This window comes from Oncorhynchus mykiss, chromosome 14 (assembly GCF_013265735.2).
Source record: "Oncorhynchus mykiss isolate Arlee chromosome 14, USDA_OmykA_1.1, whole genome shotgun sequence".
NCBI classification, from domain to species: Eukaryota; Metazoa; Chordata; class Actinopteri; order Salmoniformes; family Salmonidae; genus Oncorhynchus; species Oncorhynchus mykiss.
Genome location: NC_048578.1, coordinates 21,576,543 through 21,597,989, shown reverse-complemented (window position 1 = coordinate 21,597,989; position 21,447 = coordinate 21,576,543). Strand labels below are relative to the sequence as shown.

Genomic DNA, 21,447 nt, shown 5'->3' with positions numbered 1-21,447 from the left:
TAATATGCATTATAATGGAGTTGGGCCCCCCTTTGCTGCTATAACAGCCTCCACTCTTCTGGGAAGGCTTTCCACTAGATGTTTGAACATTTCTGCTGCTTCCATTCATTCACAAGAGCATTAGTGAGGTCGGGACATTGATGTTGGGCAATTAGTCCTGGCTCGCAGCTTTCCAATTCATCCCGAAGGTGTTCGATGGGGTTGAAGTCAGGACTCTGTGCAGGACAGTCAAGTTCTTTCACACTGATCTCAAAATCAATTTCTCTATGGACCTCACTTTGTGCACTGGGGCATTGTCATGCTGAAACAGGAAAGGGCCTTCCCCAAACTGTTGCCAACAAGTTAGAAGCACATAATCGTCTAGAATGTCATTGTATGCTGTGGCGTTAAGATTTCCCTTCACTGGAACTAAAGGGCCTAACCCGAACCATGAAAAACAGCCCCAGACCATTATTCCTCGTCCACCAAACTTTACAGTTGGCACTACGCATTGGTGCAGGTAGTGTTCTCCTGGCATCCACCAAACCCAGATTTGTCCGTCAGACGGCCAAGATGGTGAGGCGTGGTTCATCGATCCAGAGAACATGTTTCCACTGCTCCAGAGTCCAATGGTGGCGAACTTTACACCACTTCAGCCGACCCTTGGCATTGTGCATGGTGATCTTAGGCTTGTGTGTGGCTGCAAGGCCATGGGAACCCATTTCATGAAGCTCCCGACGAACAGTTCTTGTGCTGACATTGCTTGAGGCTGTGGTTCCTCAGCAGTTCTGTTCTATGAGCTAGTGTGGCCTACCACTTTGCGGCTGAGCCATTGTTGCTCCTAGACGTTTCCACTTCACAATAACAACACTTACAGTTAACCGGAGCAGCTCTAGCAGGGCAGAAATTTGACAAACTGACTTGTTGGAAAGGTGAGCTCTTCAGTAAGGTAATTCTACTGCCAATGTTTGTCTATGAAGATTGCATGGCTGTGGACTCAATTATATACTCCTGTCAGCAAAGGGTGTGGGTGAAATAGACAAATTCACAAATTTGAAGGAGTGTCCACATACTTTTGTGTCTATATAGTGTATATCCAAAGCCTCCCTTTAGAGAAACCAGCTGCATCCCAAAGAACCAATATCCTTGGAAATAAATCGGTATTTTTCCAATTCCGTTAAAATGTTTGAGTATTGCACATCTAGATGTGTGAGCTGCAGCTGAAGCAGGCATCGGCAGAACCCTATGGCTCTGCCCCTCTCAGAATCCATCTCCTTTAGAGGGGCTGGCAGCTCTGGTGGCTCAATCCCCAGCGTGAGTCAGAGAGATGGAGGACGGAACACATGTTTGCAGGCAGATTGCACATTCGGTGGGGAATAAATTGCCTACTGGACAGCCAGACTCCACATTGTCTGGTCCACTTTACGTCAGCCTGCCCTTAAATACATCTGTACAGGACCTGTCATCAATGCTTTCTTCAGTTTCTACTTTCGAAAAGGTCTCCCATCGCTCGGTGTAGACGTCTGGTGGTTTGTTGTCTAGTGGTGGCTGCGCTTCGTCGGACCAGTCTCAGTCTCTGTCTCCGGAAGTTAACATGTGGTAGTGTTTAGCTTTCTAATGCCCCGGGCCCTTCTGGCTGGTCTTTAGGGAGATATCTCATGGAAGACTACCAGCAAAATGATTGCGGCCCAGTCAACACAGCGAACGGCCAAGTGTGGAAGAACTCTGGTTATCAGGATCTCTCCAGAGCTAACCACCGTCCAAAACTCACATACAAGGCTCACACAGACGCCAAGCCATCTTAAACTGTCCAAATCAGTTTATATTGCTTGTGTAGTTTATCTATTTTTTTTTCAATAAAATCCTTCATTCTATGGTTGGCTCCTCTGGCCTTAATAAGATGTTATACTCCCCTTCCTCTGGTAATGAAGTGTAACTATTATCCTGGGCTGGGCCTAACATGCATATGGTTATCTTGGCAACGAAATAACTTCAGTGTTATTGTTTAACGGTCATTTGGAAACGTCTTTCTCTTTTTCGGTACCAGTCTCCTATGTGTTTCCCTCCCTTGATATGCCGTTCCGACAAAGCATTGGGAAACTCTCTCTGGTTATATTATACTGACACATTCTTGTAGTCTGACTGACATGGTCAAGATGAATCAGAAACCTCCTTTTCCCAAGTGCTCCATCTGGCCTTGCTTTAAACAATGCACGGTTTTTGCTGTGAATATTAACCGACATGCTGCTCTACAGAAGTCATTCATATTTTAGTGTTATTTGTGTCCTACATGTACTCAGCATGTCTTACTCAAATGTAACTTATCTGTGTGTGATCGGAGTTCTCCATAAAAACTTAACGAGCCATCACTATTGGTTGTTTCAGTGAAAGGCTTTTCACTATGCAAGGCCCAGCTGCTGTCTAGCTCGGTTTACCACGTGCCCTGAGGAACACAACATGCTCCCACCCTGCTCATTCTTGTCCAAATGGACCTACCTCCTGATCTCATCGATAGCTCTCGCATAGACGCTAAGTGCTACTTTTGGTTCGCCAATGAAAACAATTAGCACAGCCTCTCGCTGTTAATTTGTGATTAAGATTGCATTATTGCCATGTGTCGGGCCTGACAGCCTGTCATAGGAATGATACATCCTGACGAGAAATGGGCCCCATGCTTTCATTGTGCCCGACAGCTCCAGCAAACCTGCTGGCTGCCAATTTCACCCCCTTCCTCTACCCACCACAAACTGCTCTCTCATAAATGGATTCATGGAAGATTGTATTAACAAATAAAGGGCTCTAAGAGAGGGATGGCGCTTGTTGTTGGAGTCTTATATCTTAGCCACTGGGCAGTCAGTAAAACACGTTTGGTGCTGGCAAGTGGTTTTATCAACTGTCAAGCCATAGCCTCAAGGGGAGGTTGAGCGGTTAAGGTTTTACTTGGCAATAGCATAACTCTATTTATTTGCAAACTTTTGGTTAGGATGGGAACGAGGCTGATGTCTAGTATAAGTGTTTTTTGGTCCGTTTTCCCATTGCTTTGAAATGGCCACATGTAGTTATCCTGTCCACACTGGACACTGAATAAACTGGCAGGCAGTATGTGATTTCCCCTTCCAGGCCCCATCAGTCCACACATGGAGATATGAGGAAACATGCGGCGTGTGGCAGAATTGAATCAGTGAGCTTGTATACTAGCAGATAGCAGCTAGATCAGGGATGGGCAACTGGTAGCCCCCGCCCGTTTTGTTGGCCCACGGACTAATAAAATAAAAAAGGTTTTGCACAAGGTCCTTTTTTTCTGGATCTTTGTAGAATTTCGATCCATTTCGAGTCGCACAAAATCGTGTGTTTTCTACTCCGACATTTAATCCACAGATAGAAGGGGACACCTAGTTATTTTCTAGTAATCTCTCCTTCAGTAGTAGTAGTCTTCTTCTACGACTATGACTACTTCTTCTGTGTACTTTATATGTCAGTTGGCAACCAATTTTAAGGTGCATTATCACCAACAACTGGACTGGAGTGTTCCCCTCAGTTTATCTTTCAATCACCCATGTGGGTATATGCTCCTAAAAAGCAATGAGGAGATGGGAGAACTAAGTTACATTTTAGCAGACACTTGTTGATGTATGGATGTGGGTACCCAGATCCATGAGCCACTGCGGCCCTTCATGAGTTTCCCCACCCCCATCAAAGTTGCTGATCTTTGAGCTAGATATAAGCTATCACCATCCCTCTCTCTAACCTATTCCACTGCTGCTGCTTCTAACCCGAGCCCAGCAGGACAGGAAACGCACAATGGGACAATACCATATTGGAATGGGGCTGTAGGTAGCCTAGGGGTTAAGAGTGTTAGGCCAGTAACCGAAAGGTTGCTAGTTTGAATCCCCGAGCTGACTTGGTGAAACACCTCTTGATGTACCCTTAAGCAAGGCACTTAATTCCAGAATTTCTCCTGTAAGTCACTCTGGATATGAGTGTTTGCTAAATGTAAAAAAATATATATAAAAAAATCCAATGTGTTAGTTTTAAGAGGACAGCTGAGGGTGAGGACAGCTGAGGCGCTGGCGAATGTTTCAACAGCGTCCCACAGAGAGTGTGAGGTACCCATGTGGAAGATCCAGCTCGCACAAGGTGTGTGGGGGGGTGTCTATGGCCCCGATATGGCCCGTCGTTGTCCCACTTACTGCCTGCAAAAAAACATAGACCTCCCTGTGGGGAGATCAGTGATTCCTGATGTTTTATTTTCTCTGGGCCTCTAGTTACTTTGTCTGAGGCTTGGTCTCCGTGAGAAGCTCTTGGCCCATGAACAAGGCTCATCCAACCGTCTCACTGCACTTGACCCAGGGACTTATGGGTCCGTGATGTCATCGCCAGGGGACTTGTCATGGGGCACTTCAAATAATCTGAGCGTTTTGAATAATAGGCTGTATCCAAATGATGCGGAGAGAAAAGTGGATACAGAAAATAATTCACCATGAAATGCAATGAAACAAGATCTTTTCACAGCCCTGTAAAATGAAAGGCCTCATAAAGTCATCTCCTCGGATTACAGTTTCACAATATATATCATTTTTTTCTCATGGAAGTCTGAATTTTATAAAACATTTGTTTACAGTTTTCTACAACCATGTACCAGTTATTCATTTCTTAAACCGCCAATCATACATTCTTTCATTGAACACATATAGGTTGGCCCTTATTGAACACTTACTGTATGTAGGTTTTCAAAACATTGTTTCACTCCTATGCATCTATCCACAAGACGTTTTAGAATTAAGGCTGGTTTACATCATATAAACAATTGTCGTAGTAACATCGTGAACATTTTATTGTTGTCCGATATCAGACTTGCTGTCATTATGAAGAAGTATAAACACAAAATGACAGCCTCTGCATGACGACAGCAGCCCGCTGCTTCAAATAGCATACCTTCTCTATTTTAACACCAATAAACCCATCCATCTTAAAATACATTCAGTAAATGTCAACCTAGCAAGCCAGGCAACTAAAAGCTAGCTGGCTAACCAGTTCAAATAATGAGTATAGCTGACAAGGTCTTAACTTTTGCTACTTTTGATGAATTATAACCCCCAAAAACATAATAATTTACAAGGTAAATGCGAGCTTTCAGAAAATACATTTCTGCCACAGTGTGATAAAATAAAAGTAGCACTATGTCAACATTCACACTTAGAAATTCAGAATAAAACTGAGGTCTGACTCTATACTTGCTTTGAGGGGTTAAATCATATTATTGAATCACCCTCCCTATTCCAGCAGCACAGTGTAAAGTATAAACAATACATTCCCTGAAGTGTTGTGTTGACAAACTGCCTGGTAGTGAGGCTGAGGCTGGTTGTGTTGGGTGCCTCAAGCAACATCTTCCCCTCACTACCAGCTCAGGAAATGCTGTTGCCTCTTGTTTCTTCAAATATGCAGATAGTTTCTGGGGATCTGGTTGTTTGTTCTAGGTATTTCCTGGGAGACTCACACCTTGGGCTTAAATAAATAGAGGAGTTGTGATGATTAGCGGCGAGGTGCGCTGCCACTCCCATAAGCCATCTTGAGTGGATGGGGTGGGGGTGACCAAGGAGTTTTCCTCTCTCCTTCTGCCGCCTCCACCTGAGTATACTGTACATTCCTTCCTCCCTTCCTTATCTCTCTCTCCCTCCCTCCTTTCCGTTTTAAAGACAGTATGCTCACTCCCTAGGGGTGGCTCCCAGACAAAGGGGCCCTGCTAGTTTGTATGCATACGTACCTGTACGTGTGTATGTAAATAAGAATTATTATTATTTAATTATTATGTGTGTAGAGGTAAACTTAATAGGAACGATTGGCTGACACATAGTGTCACCTATACCGTGCGGAATCTCCCTGACACACTGTCATTAAGATTGGGGCCAGTCTCCTGAGTCGTAGGCTGCTTGTGTGCTGCCTGCCTGTCTGTGTGCTGCCTGCCTGTCTGTGTGCTGCCTGCCTGTCTGTGTACTGCCTGTCTGCCTTTGTGCTGCCTGCCTGCCTGTTGTGCTGCCTGCCTGCCTGTGTGATGCCTGCCTGCCTGTGTTGCCTGCCTGTGTGGCGTGTGCCTGCCTGTGTGCTCAGTGGAGCAGCAGTGTGTGGTTCTCTCCAGGATTACGCTGGGAACACAATTATCTCCCTGGCTTTGGGAGGCTGACAGAACGAGCCTTGGGGAAGGGGAGCTGTGTTTGTCAACTATCTTACAACACGCACGCACACACACACACACACACAAGCTGCTGCTGCAGGCTCGCTCCAGCAGACCAGGGCTTACATTAGTATTATACATGAATGTGTGAGAAACTAATATGGAGGGCCTAGCTGCTGGCGTCTAAATGGTGTAGATGTTACCTGGCAGGGTCTTTTTAGAGTGTAAAGCTTGGTTTCCATTGGCTTTAGAGCCCAGTTGGATGAGTGTGTTCCTGTGTTGTATTAAAAACTCTTTCATCACTCATATACTCCTTTTAAACACCACTTTGTCTTTGTTTCTCCATATGTGTAAGGCTCCCAATGTGTATTGTCACCTAGTGTGCTCATAACATAATGTGAATGTACATTTTCTAAATAAGCCAGAATAATATATATTATGAAAATAACAAACTTAAGCAAACATTGAATCATTTCTTATGGGTCAAGGCCATTGCTACACTTTCCATACACCAGTTCTGTTCCTCAGAATTGAATATGCATCCCTTCTGTTCCTTCTACAGTGAAAAAGGAGGTGGATGAGACAGACGCCAGGGTGACGCAATTCAAGAAAAAGGCGAAGGAGTTGCGAATCTTGGACGCAAAAACGGCACAGAATTTGTGTAAGTACTCATTGCCCCTTTACCAAGCTTGTCCATCTGAGAAGAATGTCACTATGTCCCAGGAATGGTATAATTGAATTGTGAAAACTGGTTTTTAAAATGTAATTTGAGGCTATATGCTACCCAAATTTGGGCTCAATTAGGCACAGTGTGTTTTACAAATGCATGTTACATTCAGAGTACATGTGCCATATAACTCCGCATATAGGGCAGTTGCACTGTAGAACAGTCAACACCTACTAGCATTTTTTTGCATTCAGGGCACAATGTGTTTTATCAGTCCCTCTAGGATGGAGCAATTCTGTGATTGCAGAATTCCCTGCATATTATGGGAAGGATTGACCCTTCACTGCACTGTTATCACATAAAACTGTTCCATCCTCCACATTACAAAAAGTGTGCAATTTCAACCAATCACTGCAATTTAACCACATACAATTGTTCAATCAAGTCACACGTTAACAACCTTTTTTTGGTCAGAATTACCGCAGCAAAATCAAGCATTTTTGCCCATAGAGATCACAAAAACAATGGAGCGAAATCCTGGAGGGACTGTTTTCTAAACACGTATTACAGAGTATGTGTCATATAACTCATCTAGCACATGGGGCTGTTGTACTGTAGGACGGTCAAGCTGTTTTGTTCTGCACTTATGATGACTAATGTTCTTAGGGCTATTTGCATACCCTACAAACAGGAATACTGTTTTACCTGAGCTGTGGGTAAGTGCTTTCTTGGCAATGTGCAGGGGGTCATCACTGCTACAGATGGATGAAGTCCCAGCCCCCTCTGATACCATTTGTAAAATCAACACAGAACAGGATCAAGAGACAACGCCGGGCGTTTCTTTTGTGATTATCCCTAGCAGCAGGTGTGGACCATATGCTGTGAGCAACACCATCACTGTTTCTCTCTCCACCTCTGACCTCTGACCTGCTAGACTTCTTCCTGCATCCGATGACAAAGAAGGCTTGCCTGGAATTCAAACGGAATATCTCTTTGTTTTTCTATTGTTTGACCTAACTAACTTATCAGTGCATTGGAGCAATATTCAGTTTGGATTCCAGTTCCTCTTTCTCATAGTAGCTTAGCCGGTTATCAGTTATCGATGGATGGCTTATGCCTTACCAAGGAGAACCCTCTGTCACATTGACAGCTCCCAGTCCCCCCCAGGCAATATTCATGCTTTCAATGCTAAAATAGCAGGTCACATAAACGCCACCTCTTCCCTTGTCTATCCCTGTTTGTGGTTCTACTGGATCTGAAAACAAAGTATGTTAACATGGATGGAATATACTTTAAATCTCCAGGCTGCTGTTGAGGGGGTGGTGGCACAAGTAGGGGCTAAACTCATATGTCAAAACAGGGTGAGATAAGATCCCAGAAATAGCAACAAATAGCAACTACACCGCCCCCTCCATCTCCATCTACTCTCTGACTCTGATTCCAGTCATGTTGACAGTGCGGTATCAAGTATTGCTTCATATCATCACTGTTCTCTTGTGATTGACATATTGATGATTACATCGGGGAAATAATAGACGGTTGGTGTTGGGGCGGGGAGCCTTGCGGGAGTGGGTGTAAGGTGTGTGTGTGTGACAGTGGAATGGAAACCATGACTACTCTAGAGTGGTTGACTGACTCACCTGCATACTTACACACTAACATGCCTACTCATCCCCTCAGGAATATGCCTCTGCTTCAGGGACTCAACTAATAGTGGTGGTGTGATGCCTCTTTGCTAGCTGGACATTGACTGGACACTGTGATGACTGTGATGGGAAATTATACTCAAGCCCATTAAGTCCTGTGAGAAGTCTCTGCCTAACACTAACCACCTCCATCTACCTCCAGGTTTCTCATCATCCTCCCAGACTAACACTAACCACCTCCAGGTTTCTCATCATCCTCCCAGACTAACACTAACCACCTCCATCTACCTCCAGGTTTCTCATCATCCTCCCAGACTAACACTAACCACCTCCATCTACCTCCAGGTTTCTCATATCCTCCCAGACTAACACTAACCACCTCCATCTACCTCCAGGTTTCTCATCATCCTCCCAGACTAACACTAACCACCTCCATCTACCTCCAGGTTTCTCATCCTCCTCCCAGACTAACACTAACCACCTCCATCTACCTCCAGGTTTCTCATCCTCCTCCCAGACTAACACTAACCTCCATCTACCTCCAGGTTTCTCATCATCCTCCCAGACTAACACTAACCACCTCCATCTACCTCCAGGTTTCTCATCATCCTCCCAGACTAACACTAACCACCTCCATCTACCTCCAGGTTTCTCATCATCCTCCCAGACTAACACGAACCACCTCCATCTACCTCCAGGTTTCTCATCATCCTCCCAGACTAACACTAACCACCTCCATCTACATCCAGGTTTCTCAACACCCTGCCAGACTAACACTAACCACCTCCATCTACCTCCAGGTTTCTCATCATCCTCCCTGTCATAACATAATGGTCTCCTAAGTCCTCAATGACATTTTCAAGATTTGTGCTGTAAAAAATCCTATTTATTTCTAAATGTAACCTGGGGATGGGTGTGGAACAGTGGGGGACAGTCCAGCTGTAACAATAGATGGGAGTGCGGGTTCTTACTCGAAGTCGTTCCATCTGTTCCATACAAACATGGATTGAGCGCTGGACGGGGAGTGGGGTCAGGCATGCTGGAAATTGAGTCACCCCTCACCCATACTGTGCATAGTGATCTATCAGCATTAAATACACATGGAACAACTGACATATTTTTTTATGTTGTTTTCAACGGTTGTCTACAAGGAATTCTACCACCCGTTTTGGCATGAGCCAAGTTCATTTCCCTCTATTGAGTCTGTGCTTTAACGTTATAGACGCCGAAAGAGAAGAAGAATGATCAGACTTCACTATTGTTTTTTCAATGGTTCTTTATTTTCCCTCCCTCCACTCTTCATACAAATCTGATCTCTTTGCCAAGCTTTATATAATGTATTCAGCGTTGTTCAGAGCCCTTCAAGGTTTTTGTGGTGGTTGATAGATATATTATGAAATAAAATGTCTCCGGGAGACTGGAACTGGAAATAAATGAGTATATGCATCTGCCATTTAGAAATTGTTGAAAGGCAAGTCAGATAGCTGATGATGCAACAGATGAGCTGAAATTTTCTCTTCCACCAATTAAAATGTAACACCATCGAAAAATTAAAAAATACTCCCATGCAAGTTGTTCAACTTCCCACAGTTGAAAATACAAAACTTAATTTGAGAACCTGCTAAATGAATTGCTTGTTGAGGACATGAACATTTTTTGAATATGTGAACACACAGAGGAAGTGGACTGGCATGGAGTGGGCATGCTATAGCAGCTGTGAAGACACTCATTACCAGACCTCCACTGGTGACTCCCAGCGTACCAGCCTACCAGCCATCAGGTCCAAATTCCCCCTGAGGGCCTCCTCCAGGCCCACCCTGGAGACTGGGGCTCCTGCTGAGAATGCCTGCCTAGGATTCAGCAGTTTCCTCGCATTCCATGTAACTCTCAGAGCTGCTGTTCTCACTGGGAACCTTGCTAAGATGTAGCGGGGCTAGCGAGGTTCTTGACCACCCCTCACCCACAATTTACAAGGGCATTACTTATTTGAGTTTCTGTCCTTGTGTTATGTTGAATCTGCAATTTAACCAAAGGTTAGGGGATTGACATATCAAGTCATTATCTGGTAATCGGTGCCCAAAATTGGTGTTATTTCAACTGGCTTCTATTGTCACTGGGAAATGTGGATGTTTTTGTCAGACGGACACAAACAATCCCATTGAAGGGCTGAAAGTGTATTACTTTTCCCAGTGTCAGGTTTGATCTGGGCTCGTGAAAGGTGAAAGCTCTCTTTTGAACCTGCCGGTCTAATAAAAAAAAGGGAGGAAAATGACTCCCCTCTTCCCATTTCTATCACAACAGCAATTTTCCTGGGCTCATTCCGGCTGCCTTATGAAGAGATCCGGGACATTGTGCTGGAGGTGGACGAGGAGAGGCTGAGCGAATCACTGATCCAGGTGAGTCCAACCTTCCGTCTGACCCCTGTGTGTGTATTTGTGTGCGTGCTGAGCGAAATTGTTATATTGACTGACGTCAGTTCAACTATTTGAATTCCATTTAGTTTTAAAAAATTCTGTGAGCTTGGTGTGCAGTTTCTGTAGAGATAAATCAGATCAAGCCTGAAATGTGCAATGTAGTACAGAGTTATAGTTTCCAACAGGCCAATATTCTATTAAGTTTTGTGCAGAAAACATGATCAATAACTACAATGACCATAATCCATTCCACACCCGCTTAAACTTGTCCGGTCTGTGTGGAGCAGAAACATAAACTGAGAGAAGAGAGAACGCGCGATCGAGAGGGATTCAAAAAGTTGCTTCGTGAGCCTGAAAATACACGATGCAAGTGATAGATATTTTCTGTTTAGCAGTCATTAAAGTATGCCTTATTTACTTTGAATAACTTCTAAAATAGGGATTTTGTCAGGCAGCATAAGCAACAGCTCTATAGAGATCAGACGATGACTTGGAATGAAATAAAACACATTTTTTATTAAAGTAAAGTAATGTGAATAAATGATGATGAGCAGTAATGTCAGTCACTGTCATCATGGGACATGTATTAATTGTTTTATTCTGTGTTGTTACAGCAGTCAACCCACATAAAGCATAGTGCATTTAATGTAAAAAAAAAAAAAAATGTTTTATCCAAACCTAAATCGAAAAATGTGATAATTTTTTTATAATTGCACCGAAACAACCTCAAAAAACACTAATTGCTCTGCACTATCGTGTGTGGGTGTGCATGCGGCCATATGTGTGTGTATCAGAGGAGGCTGTTGGGAGGACAGGCTCAGTGTAATAGCAGTCAGCCCCACCCCATTCTCCCAGACCATAAGGACCTTCCATTCATAATAAATGGTATGGGACATGGCTTGGCAAAACTCTCTCCAACTCCACCCTCCTTTCCCCCACCCGTGATTGATGATCTAGATAGAGGCACCCTATTTAGACTTTGCTTCTGTGTTCCTTGTCTGAGAGAACGCAATAATTGCAAGTGGGGCGTCTGGTTTGAGGTAGAGATGCATCGGCTTGGCACAAAAGGCCCAATCTGCATTGACATCGCCTGCCCAATCTTTTATCGCTCTTGTCCTGCAGCCCATTTGCCTTTTGTGTCTTTCTGTCTAATGTGAAGTAGGAGGCGTATAGAAGGGGGATGAGTGAATTAAAAAGGAGCACATTTCTATGTAAGCTTGGCAGTCAAAGTCTCTGTGAGATTGATCACTAGTGAGTATGGGTCTTGTCGCCCCTGTGCTGTGAGCTGTCTCTCTGTCTTGACTGGAACACAAGCAGTCTGTCGGCCTTTCTCACCCAGCAAAATAGATAAATAACCTTGCAGATAGGTAGTGAAGACACACAGCACTTCTTCTTCTTTGCTCCAAGCCCCACCGCCACTTTGCCGAGGAACGGGAATCTAACACGGTGACCTTTTTCCACATTCAGCCTTTCTGTTGAGGAGAGATGAATCTGTCAACAGAACAGCGGACATATACCATCCCATCGCCGTTCCCCATCCCTGTTCCACACACACACGCACACATGGCCCGGGGGAAACGGACACCCCTTAATGTCCCCTCACTTGAACACTCAGTGCCTCATGCAGTCCTAAGTGCAGCCATGGGAAGCGATAATATCCCTTATTGGTTGTGTCGCTGGGCGGACTTGGGGAATGGAGCGGTTGCTTGGTGTGAAGAGGGTTGTTGGTAAGTGGTGATGTCTGAGAGGATAGGCGTCGGGGGAGATATGGATGCAGGTTGATTCAGAGGGGGAAGAGAAAGCCTCCCGCTGGGATGACACGGCCCTTAGTGTGGTCTCCCATCTCAACTCATCCCACTGATTAATCACATTACGCTGACTGCTCTCTGCTGCACGCCAATCACCATTTACACACACACACATGGCTGCACACACACACACAGCCAGGCTAGGATGATAATGTGGATGCTGCTATGAGGTAGTGAGCGTGATGGTGATGTCATATAGACGGAAGGAGGGAGGCTTTGAGAGATGTGTTAGGTACAGAGAGTGGTTCTCTGTGGAGAAGGATGGGTGTGAGAGGACAATTTCATTCTGCCTCTCGATTCGCCTCAAGCAAAGGTCAAAGGGCAGAGTGAGAAGAGCCTGGTCTGGCCCTCCTTCAAACTGCAGTCAAGGAGGAGTCAGCCCCCAGGAGATGAGAGCGAGAGATGGGCGTGAGTGGCCTCACCGTCACCCCCTTCACCAAATTGACCGCAACAGAGAAATCAAGAAAATGGTATACGTAGATCAAGGGCCTCTGTAGTCCTCTCACGATGACACCGATACTGTCCCTGCTCAATATGAACTAGGGATCCCAGGGAGCCATTCCCATTAGGCAGACTATTTATTGAAAATCCACTTCAGTTTCAAAGGGCACCTCTGCTACAGCTCTTTCAAGGAGGAATGTTGGATGTGGATGAATGGAATAAAAAAAGATGGATAGGTAAATAAATAGGAGGGAGTGAAGGAGGGCTCTTAATGTATATAAGACCTTATTCAATCACATAATCTTCCCGGCCCCATGTCGTCATGTCTAATGCAATGATTTTTCTGCGAAACGTTGCGGCATGCCGGTCTTGACATATCCATCTGTACAATGTGTCAACCCGTCCGAGTGGAATACATATCGAAGTTGATTGGCTCTCCTTACTTTGCATTAGTAGCCATCAGCGCCCCCGGCGTATGATGTACAGGTCCCTGAACTTCGGCAGTCATCACCAAACTCTCACCACCATTCATCCAGCACATCCATCCATAGGAATCTGCCTCTTCCATCTTATTAGCTTTAGCTATGTCCTTACTCAGTACAGATTCCCTTCCCCTCAGTACAGATTCCCTTCCCCTCAGTACAGATTCCCTTCCCCTCAGTACAGATTCCCTTCCCCTCAGTACAGATTCCCTTCCCCTCAGTACAGATTCCCTTCCCCTCAGTACAGATTCCCTTCCCCTCAGTACAGATTCCCTTCCCCTCAGTACAGATTCCCTTCCCCTCAGTACAGATTCCCTTCCCCTCAGGACAGATTCCCTTCCCCTCAAGACAGATTCCCTTCCCCTCAGGACAGATTCCCTTCCCCTCAGTACAGATTCCCTTCCCCTCAGTACAGATTCCCTTCCCCTCAGTACAGATTCCCTTCCCCTCAGTACAGATTCCCTTCCCCTCAGTACAGATTCCCTTCCCCTCAGTACAGATTCCCTTCCTCTCAGTACAGATTCCCTTCCCCTCAGTACAGATTCCCTTCCCCTCAGTACAGATTCCCTTCCCCTCAGTACAGATTCCCTTCCCCTCAGTACAGATTCCCTTCCCCTCAGTACAGATTCCCTTCCCCTCAGTACAGATTCCCTTCCCCTCAGTACAGATTCCCTTCCCCTCAGTACAGATTCCCTTCCCCTCAGTACAGATTCCCTTCCCCTCAGGACAGATTCCCTTCCCCTCAGGACAGATTCCCTTCCCCTCAGTACAGATTCCCTTCCCTTCAATAGATTCCCTTACCCCCAGTACAGATTCCCTTACCCCCAGTACAGATTCCCTTCCACCCAGTACAGATTCCCTTCCACCCAGTACAGATTCCCTTCCACCCAGTACAGATTCCCTCTGTGAATAATGTCCCTTTGCAGTCAGCTGCTACTCTATGATCTTCTTCTGATTTTGGCTTTTTTCAAGGTTGCAGAAAGTTCAGCACCATTTCTTCATCGGCACGTACCCAGAAAGACGTCAGAAGACCCCTGCGTGTCGGCACAAAAGTCCCACCGTAACGATTAGATCAAAACAGTTCATTTATTTGTTATAAAAGTTTGCCCAGTAAAAAGTGGGAACGCGTTACAGCAAAACCGAGGCAAAGGTCTCCTTGAAATGGCCGGCGGGCTGACAAAGGTCTCCTTGAAAAGGCCGGCGGGCTGACAAAGGTCTCCTTCAAAAGACCGGCGGGCTGACAAAGCCATTCAGTGCTGTTGTGAACCATGAACAGAGGAGGCTGTGAAAGAGACATGTGGAAGTGCATTGTCTGGGCAGGCTCATGCAATCCCAGTTGGGGGGAGGAGGGGGTCTGGTTCCATTGTGTTTGGCCTCTATGCCCCCCTCCAGTGCCTTTCAGCAACCCCCACCACCCCCAGACAGGGAAGACCGGCAGGTTCAGCATCGACTTCCATTGTCTGCACCGTGACAAGGCCACAACCTGAGGCCCTCAACTCGCACTCCCTGCCTTGCTCTTTATTCAGCCCAAATAATAACAGTTCAGCCACGATTTAAAACACTGGTGCTCTGTTCAGCCTGGTTCAGGTGCATGATTCCCTCTGACATAATCACCGCACCAGTGGGATCAGGGGTTTCGTGGACTGGGGGATGGGCTCCAACTGCTACACTGACAGTAGGCTTAACTGCACCGATATGACATTTTTGTCCAATACGATATTTTCCTTGCAAAAAAAACGCTAACCAATATTTAACATTTTTGCAGCCTTTTAAGCATTCTAGTACAGCTACATAGTTAACACACACACATGGACACAGCTGTCTAAGGCACTGCATCTCCGTGCAAGAGGTGTCACTACAGTCCCTGGTTCAAATCCAGGCTGTATCACATCCGGCCGTGATTAGGAGTTCCATAGGGCAGCACACAATTGGCCCAGTGTCGTCCGGGTTTGGCCGGGGTAGGCCGTCATTGTAAATAAGAATTTGTTCTTAACTGACTTGCCTAGTTAAATAAAGGTTACACACACACACACACACACAACACTGACCAAAAATGTATTTTGTTGGCATTTACGTATGTCCCCATTACCAGTAAAACATCATCAAACTTGCGGTCTTTGTGTATAGCATGGAGCATGGTGGCGACACAGTAAAGAGAGAATGCCACCAAATCGCTTCTTCAGTCTGTGTGGGCAGTTTTGTTGCCGGGGCAAACTGTAGTCAAGGGCAACCGTTTCATTCGCCAATGTGGGCAAGTAAAAACATCCACCTGGTTGGGAAAAGGGGCCATCTTCACTCCATAGACACTCGCACACTAGCTGCTAGCTAACTGGTTAGCTTAGCATTGGCAAAGTCAGAATGAGCATGCACACTCCACTCTTATGTGACATAATCTGTGGCGTTAGAATTAGGAATTAGAATACAAATACTACACTGAACAAAATATAAATGCAAAAAAAAGATCCCAGAAATGTTACATACGCACATAAATCTTATCACGTGTGCTGCAGGCGCAGCTTATTTCTCGAGTCAGTTGTTCAAATGGAGCTAGCTAGTGTATTCATGTTTCCAAGTTCCAAACATGTTCAAAAATGCCATTGAAATGGCAGCAGAGGTATGACAACCAGAATATTCATGAGCATGCAATACGACTTTCCTCAGTACGAAATCCTCGATGACCCACTGTGCTGTTGGACTTAGCATGCTCATGGGGCTGATATCGCTGGTCCAAATGTCAGTCATGAAGCTAACAGCAGTGACGCTATTACTGTGTAACTTCAGTAGGACAACATCAACAACATAAAGTGTATCCGTGCTCGACCAGTCAGCGAAAGCCAACATCACCCACAACAGAGAACGGTTGATTGTCAAGGGCAATGAATTCCATTATCTTGGGGCTAATGGATTTCACCTTTGAGTTGTCTCGCTGAAATTTACTTACTATTTCAAATGACTGCTCGACTTGTTGACTGCTCGATCAACACAGCAGACATTGTGGGCAAGGTTAGTAATGCTGTGCTTGCACATGTAGCGCAACATTTTACGTGGTGTCAGTATGTCATGTACCTACATTATATCCAAAGATGTTCTCATCTATCTGTGTTATATAGGTATGCACGTCAGCTTTGTCATTGGTTTTTCACATCGGCGTTAAACTAGACATCGGAGCGAATCCAATGTTGGCATTTTTGGCTAATATCGTCCGATTCCGATATGTTCACCGATATATCATGCATCCCTATTAATTGGCATACTGGTGATATTGGGTTTGGTGCCCTTGTGCGATTGGTGCCAACTGAGCACAAGAAGGCTAAACAATCCACAGATCATTAATGAGCCCCTCTCAGGCTGGGTTACTTACTGAGATAATACACTGCTAGCTACAACACAGTGGGTAGAAACCTAGAGCTGTGAAAAGCTCCTTTCCATGCTGGGTAACTTACTGAGATAATACACTGCTAGCTACAACACAGTGGGTAGAATCATAGAGCTGTGAAAGCTCCTTTCCATGCTGGGTTACTTACTGAGATAATACACTGCTAGCTACAACACAGTGGGTAGAAACCTAGAGCTGTGAAAATCTCCTTTCCATGCTGGGTAACTTACTGAGATAATACACTGCTAGCTACAACACAGTGGGTAGAATCATAGAGCTGTGAAAGCTCCTTTCCATGCTGGGTTACTTACTGAGATAATACACTGCTAGCTACAACACAGTGGGTAGAATCATAGAGCTGTGAAAGCTCCTTTCCATGCTGGGTTACTTACTGAGATAATACACTGCTAGCTACAACACAGTGGGTAGAAACCTAGAGCTGTGAAAGCTCCTTTCCATGCTGGGTTACTTACTGAGATAATACACTGCTAGCTACAACACAGACCTAGAGCTGTGAATGCAGCACCACACAGCTAGACACAGCTAGACACAGCTACAGCTGCTTTTTTATGCTGGCCATTTGAAGGCATTTGTTAGAGGATCTAGTTTTCCAAGATTTGGAAGACATTTCAAGGTCTCCTTAGATAATATAATTGACAGGCTTTAATAGGTTTTTAGGTTATTTTAGGGAGTTTACAAGTAAGTCAACCTTGTCTGATTTAAAACATCACGTTTGTAAACCCTCATGTTCTTCCGACTGGGCACACAATAGTTCCATGGATGACTGTTAGGAACCTCTTAGAGATCTCACATACATGAAGTCCTGTAATACCCCGCAGCGCTTGTAGTATTCTTTGAGGTCTTAATCAGTTTCCCTCCCTACATCATATGAACGCTAACCCACGGCCCTGGCTCCACTAGGTATAGTCCTTCAGGCAGAGAGAGGGAGTCTGTGATGTTTAATTGGCCTTCATTTCCAAATTAGCCATGTCACATCAATGCTCGTCATACTGTAGCACTGACCTGAGTGCATCAAAGCTAATGCATACACACAAAGAAATAAGAATAGCAGCAACAACAAAATAGAAGACGATGAATACACAATGCCAGATCTATGAACCCTTTGGGCTGTTGTGATTATTTTTCTGTGGCAGTCATGAGGTATTTTCAAGCTGCTTATCCCCAACCAAGGGCATAAATAGAGCCCAACCGATATATCGGTTCACTGATATTATCGGCCGATAATGGCCTTTAACCGCTATATCGGTGTCTGACCATAACCGATATTCAAACAAGAGAATGATAAAAGGGAATTGTATGAACACTTGCGACCATTTTCATGACGTGTCATCAATTTCACAATGAATGAAATCAAGTTTATGTATTGGACAATTGCTCATTTGGATGGCAATTTATGAGAATTCAGTGTGAAAAATGTATACTTTTTGATTGTCCCGGCGTGAAACAGTATATCGGCAGAAGTTTTGGTCAATTTTGTCCTGCAAAAAATTGAAATCTTATCGGACCTAAAAAAAAAACGTATTGGTCGGACTCTAGCCATAATAGCTAATAGAAAATGACTCAACTATTAGATTGGTTTTATGAGATCTTCATGCAGCCTTAGTCAGAGGACAGAGGGAGGGAAACATAGAACTTTCTAGATTTCTCAGGGAAGACTTTGGTGTCAATGGGGAAGGTTGGGCGTCTATCATCGACACATTTGCATCATTTTTAGTCAATCCCGTGGATGTTTTGATGTACTGTGACAACTGTGTGGCGCTAAGGCTCTCTCACTGACTCCACATTCAACATGAAAAGTGAACTGTCAGTGGCTCTTTTGAGCCCAGCTTAAGAAACTTCTGAGGACTTGGCTGCTAGAACTCCTGGTGATCTGTTATCTCTGCCACCAAGGCCTTAGCTGTCACTCACTCAGGCTGGGGCCAGATGAAAATGCTAAATATTTACTCACTTTTGGTGTGTTTGTATGTGTGTTTGTGCGCGCGGGACTGTGTTTTGTGTTTGTGTGCATGTGCTAGCGCACGTGTGTGTGTCTAAGTTTGCATGTGTGTGGTAAAGCTCAGGCTCAACGGTTGATGCTGGGAGGGATTTTTTTTGCAGAATATCAGAGTGGTTCCTTAATGTTTTAGGTTGGCCGATGTATTTAATATTACCCCATCTCCTGTTCAAAAGGAAAGGCTAATGACTACACGGCTCTGCTCGGCTTATTTAGTTGTAATTAATACATGTTGTGTGCAAATGCGCTACATTTCGAGAGTATGTATTAAGAGAATGAAATTACTTTTGGATATTAAGCGAAATACCAAGGGTCTTTTTATTGTGTTTAAGGCTTAACGGTTAAATATGGGCACATCATTTGAACGAAGTCATGGTAAATAGCAGACCTTGACTTTAACAGTGGGAGATATTGTGTACCCATGTAGCACTCCAGTAATAACCATGGAATAGTTTGCATATTGAAACATACTGTGTTTATTTTGTACTTAGCTTTGTGGCACATAGCCTACCATGTTTTGATTAACATTGGAGGATTTGTCTAAAAGGGATGCTTAGATACTGTGATCATGTCATGCAAAGCTGTTAAATACAGCTGTCACACACACACACACACACACACACACACACACACACACACTGTTATCAAGGCCCTGAGTTAAATCCAAGGGTACTGAACGTACCAGTCGCTAAAACTGACGTGACACCCCAGTCTAGTCAATCTGAGTGTTGACAGAGTAGTCAGGAAACTCACACTACAACTCATTTCCTGTCTCTGACCCTTCACTTCCCCAGCTCTAGTCCTAGACTGCACCCCAATGACACACTAGTCCCTATGGGTCCTGGTCAAACGTAGTGCACTATAGATGGAATAGGGTGCCATTCAAGACACATCGCTGCTGGTAGTGGTGTGTTCAGCCCGCTGGCTCTTTTAATTTCCTTTACACTATCTATTACTGTGTTTGTCTGCTAGGAGTCTTGTGGTGGTCTGTAAGGCAAGGCTTGTTTGCCTGGCATTTCCTTTGTCCTATAGTCCTTTAGGATGTTATATCTCTCACACTGTGCATCTGTCGATGTGTTGGACTCTAGAACATTTCATTAAAGTGACCATCAGCAATTGAAACAATAACAAGTGTACTCCCCACCCCTGTTCTGGTAAAACTGAGGGATGGGGCTGGAGAAATGTAACCACTCTCAAATGCAAAGACTGACCATCCTTGATGTCAATATTATAGTTTTAACAATGTTTTAGGCTACATAGTGTCTGTTTACATTTACTTTGTTTACAAACATTGGAGTAAAACAAGCCTACAGTATATTTTTGCTTTTGATGTGGTACAACAGTTGAACTAAGTCCATGAGTGAATTACAAGTTATATTCTTTGCACAATCATTGGGCACATATCATTAAAATAGATTTAGCAAATTGCTCGTTTAAGGGAATACAAGGAAGTGAGAGTTTTTTGAAAGACAAAGTGTAAGTGATGCAGATCTTCTTGTTAAAGCGATATGCTTTCTGCTGTTGTGTTGTTTTCTCGACGTTAGATCTATCCTCTACGCCTTCCAGAAAAACATTAAATACATTTTACAAACTGCATGTTGTGACATTTTTCTATGGTAATTAAAATGACATGTTTAAGTGAATGTCTCTCACAAGGCAGTAAGGCCCAAGGCCACTATTAGTCACAATTACAAACTGAGAGCAGGTTTACTGCACGCCTTATTACATGCTGCAGGAGAAACACTTTGTAGATTAAGTGTATTCATGTCAATTATGGCAAGATGTGGCCGTTGGAAAAAAATAAATAAAAAATCATGCTCTTTGTGTGTGTGTTACTGCATCAGTACTCCACTACAAACCTCTTGTGTGTGGGCAGATTTTCTGTCTGGTTCTGTATTGTGATGTTTTTCCCTCTTCTTTTGGAGTCACCAAAAAAAAAAAAAAATTTTGTTGAGAGTGTTACTTTCTCTCCATGTTCGCCATCAGTTTGCACTGACAGTACTGTATGTCCCCCCAGTCAAACATAAAGCCAGCCTTTCTTTAGTGTCCGACTCTATCGACAGGCTCTACCTAGGAGAGGAAATGTTCTAGTGTAATGTTCCCCGCTGGAATTTAGATTTCAAAGGAATGTGTTCTTACTCTTTACAGTCTCATTTAACCATTTCATTTGGTCAATATTATTGAAGAGTTGCTCTCCATTTTATACAGGAGGAATTTACATAGTGACGACCTGTATTGAAAACATGCATGTATACGGATGACAGTGTATATTTTATCTATGGTGGAATAGACTATTGATAGGCATCATATTAAATAGTATCATGTCATTACATGCCTGTGTACACACTTGCATCATATTGCACACACACACACACACACACACACACACACACACACACACACACACACACCGCTCAAGGGTGAAAGCTTAACTTTTCACTTTGATAT

General features: G+C 44.3%; 1 protein-coding gene across 7 annotated transcripts in view; it reads left to right on the top strand.

The window, feature by feature from the left end:
* The window catches only part of diaph2 (diaphanous-related formin 2), a 693,877-nt gene that overhangs the window by 362,014 nt on the left and 310,416 nt on the right, over window positions 1–21,447 (top strand). For all 7 annotated transcript variants that reach the window (XM_036943140.1, XM_036943138.1, XM_036943139.1 and 4 more), the window contains 2 exons: window positions 6,714–6,812; window positions 10,766–10,860. In XM_036943140.1, coding sequence (XP_036799035.1) covers window positions 6,714–6,812; window positions 10,766–10,860 — 194 coding nt within the window. The remainder of the gene's footprint in view (window positions 1–6,713; window positions 6,813–10,765; window positions 10,861–21,447) is intronic.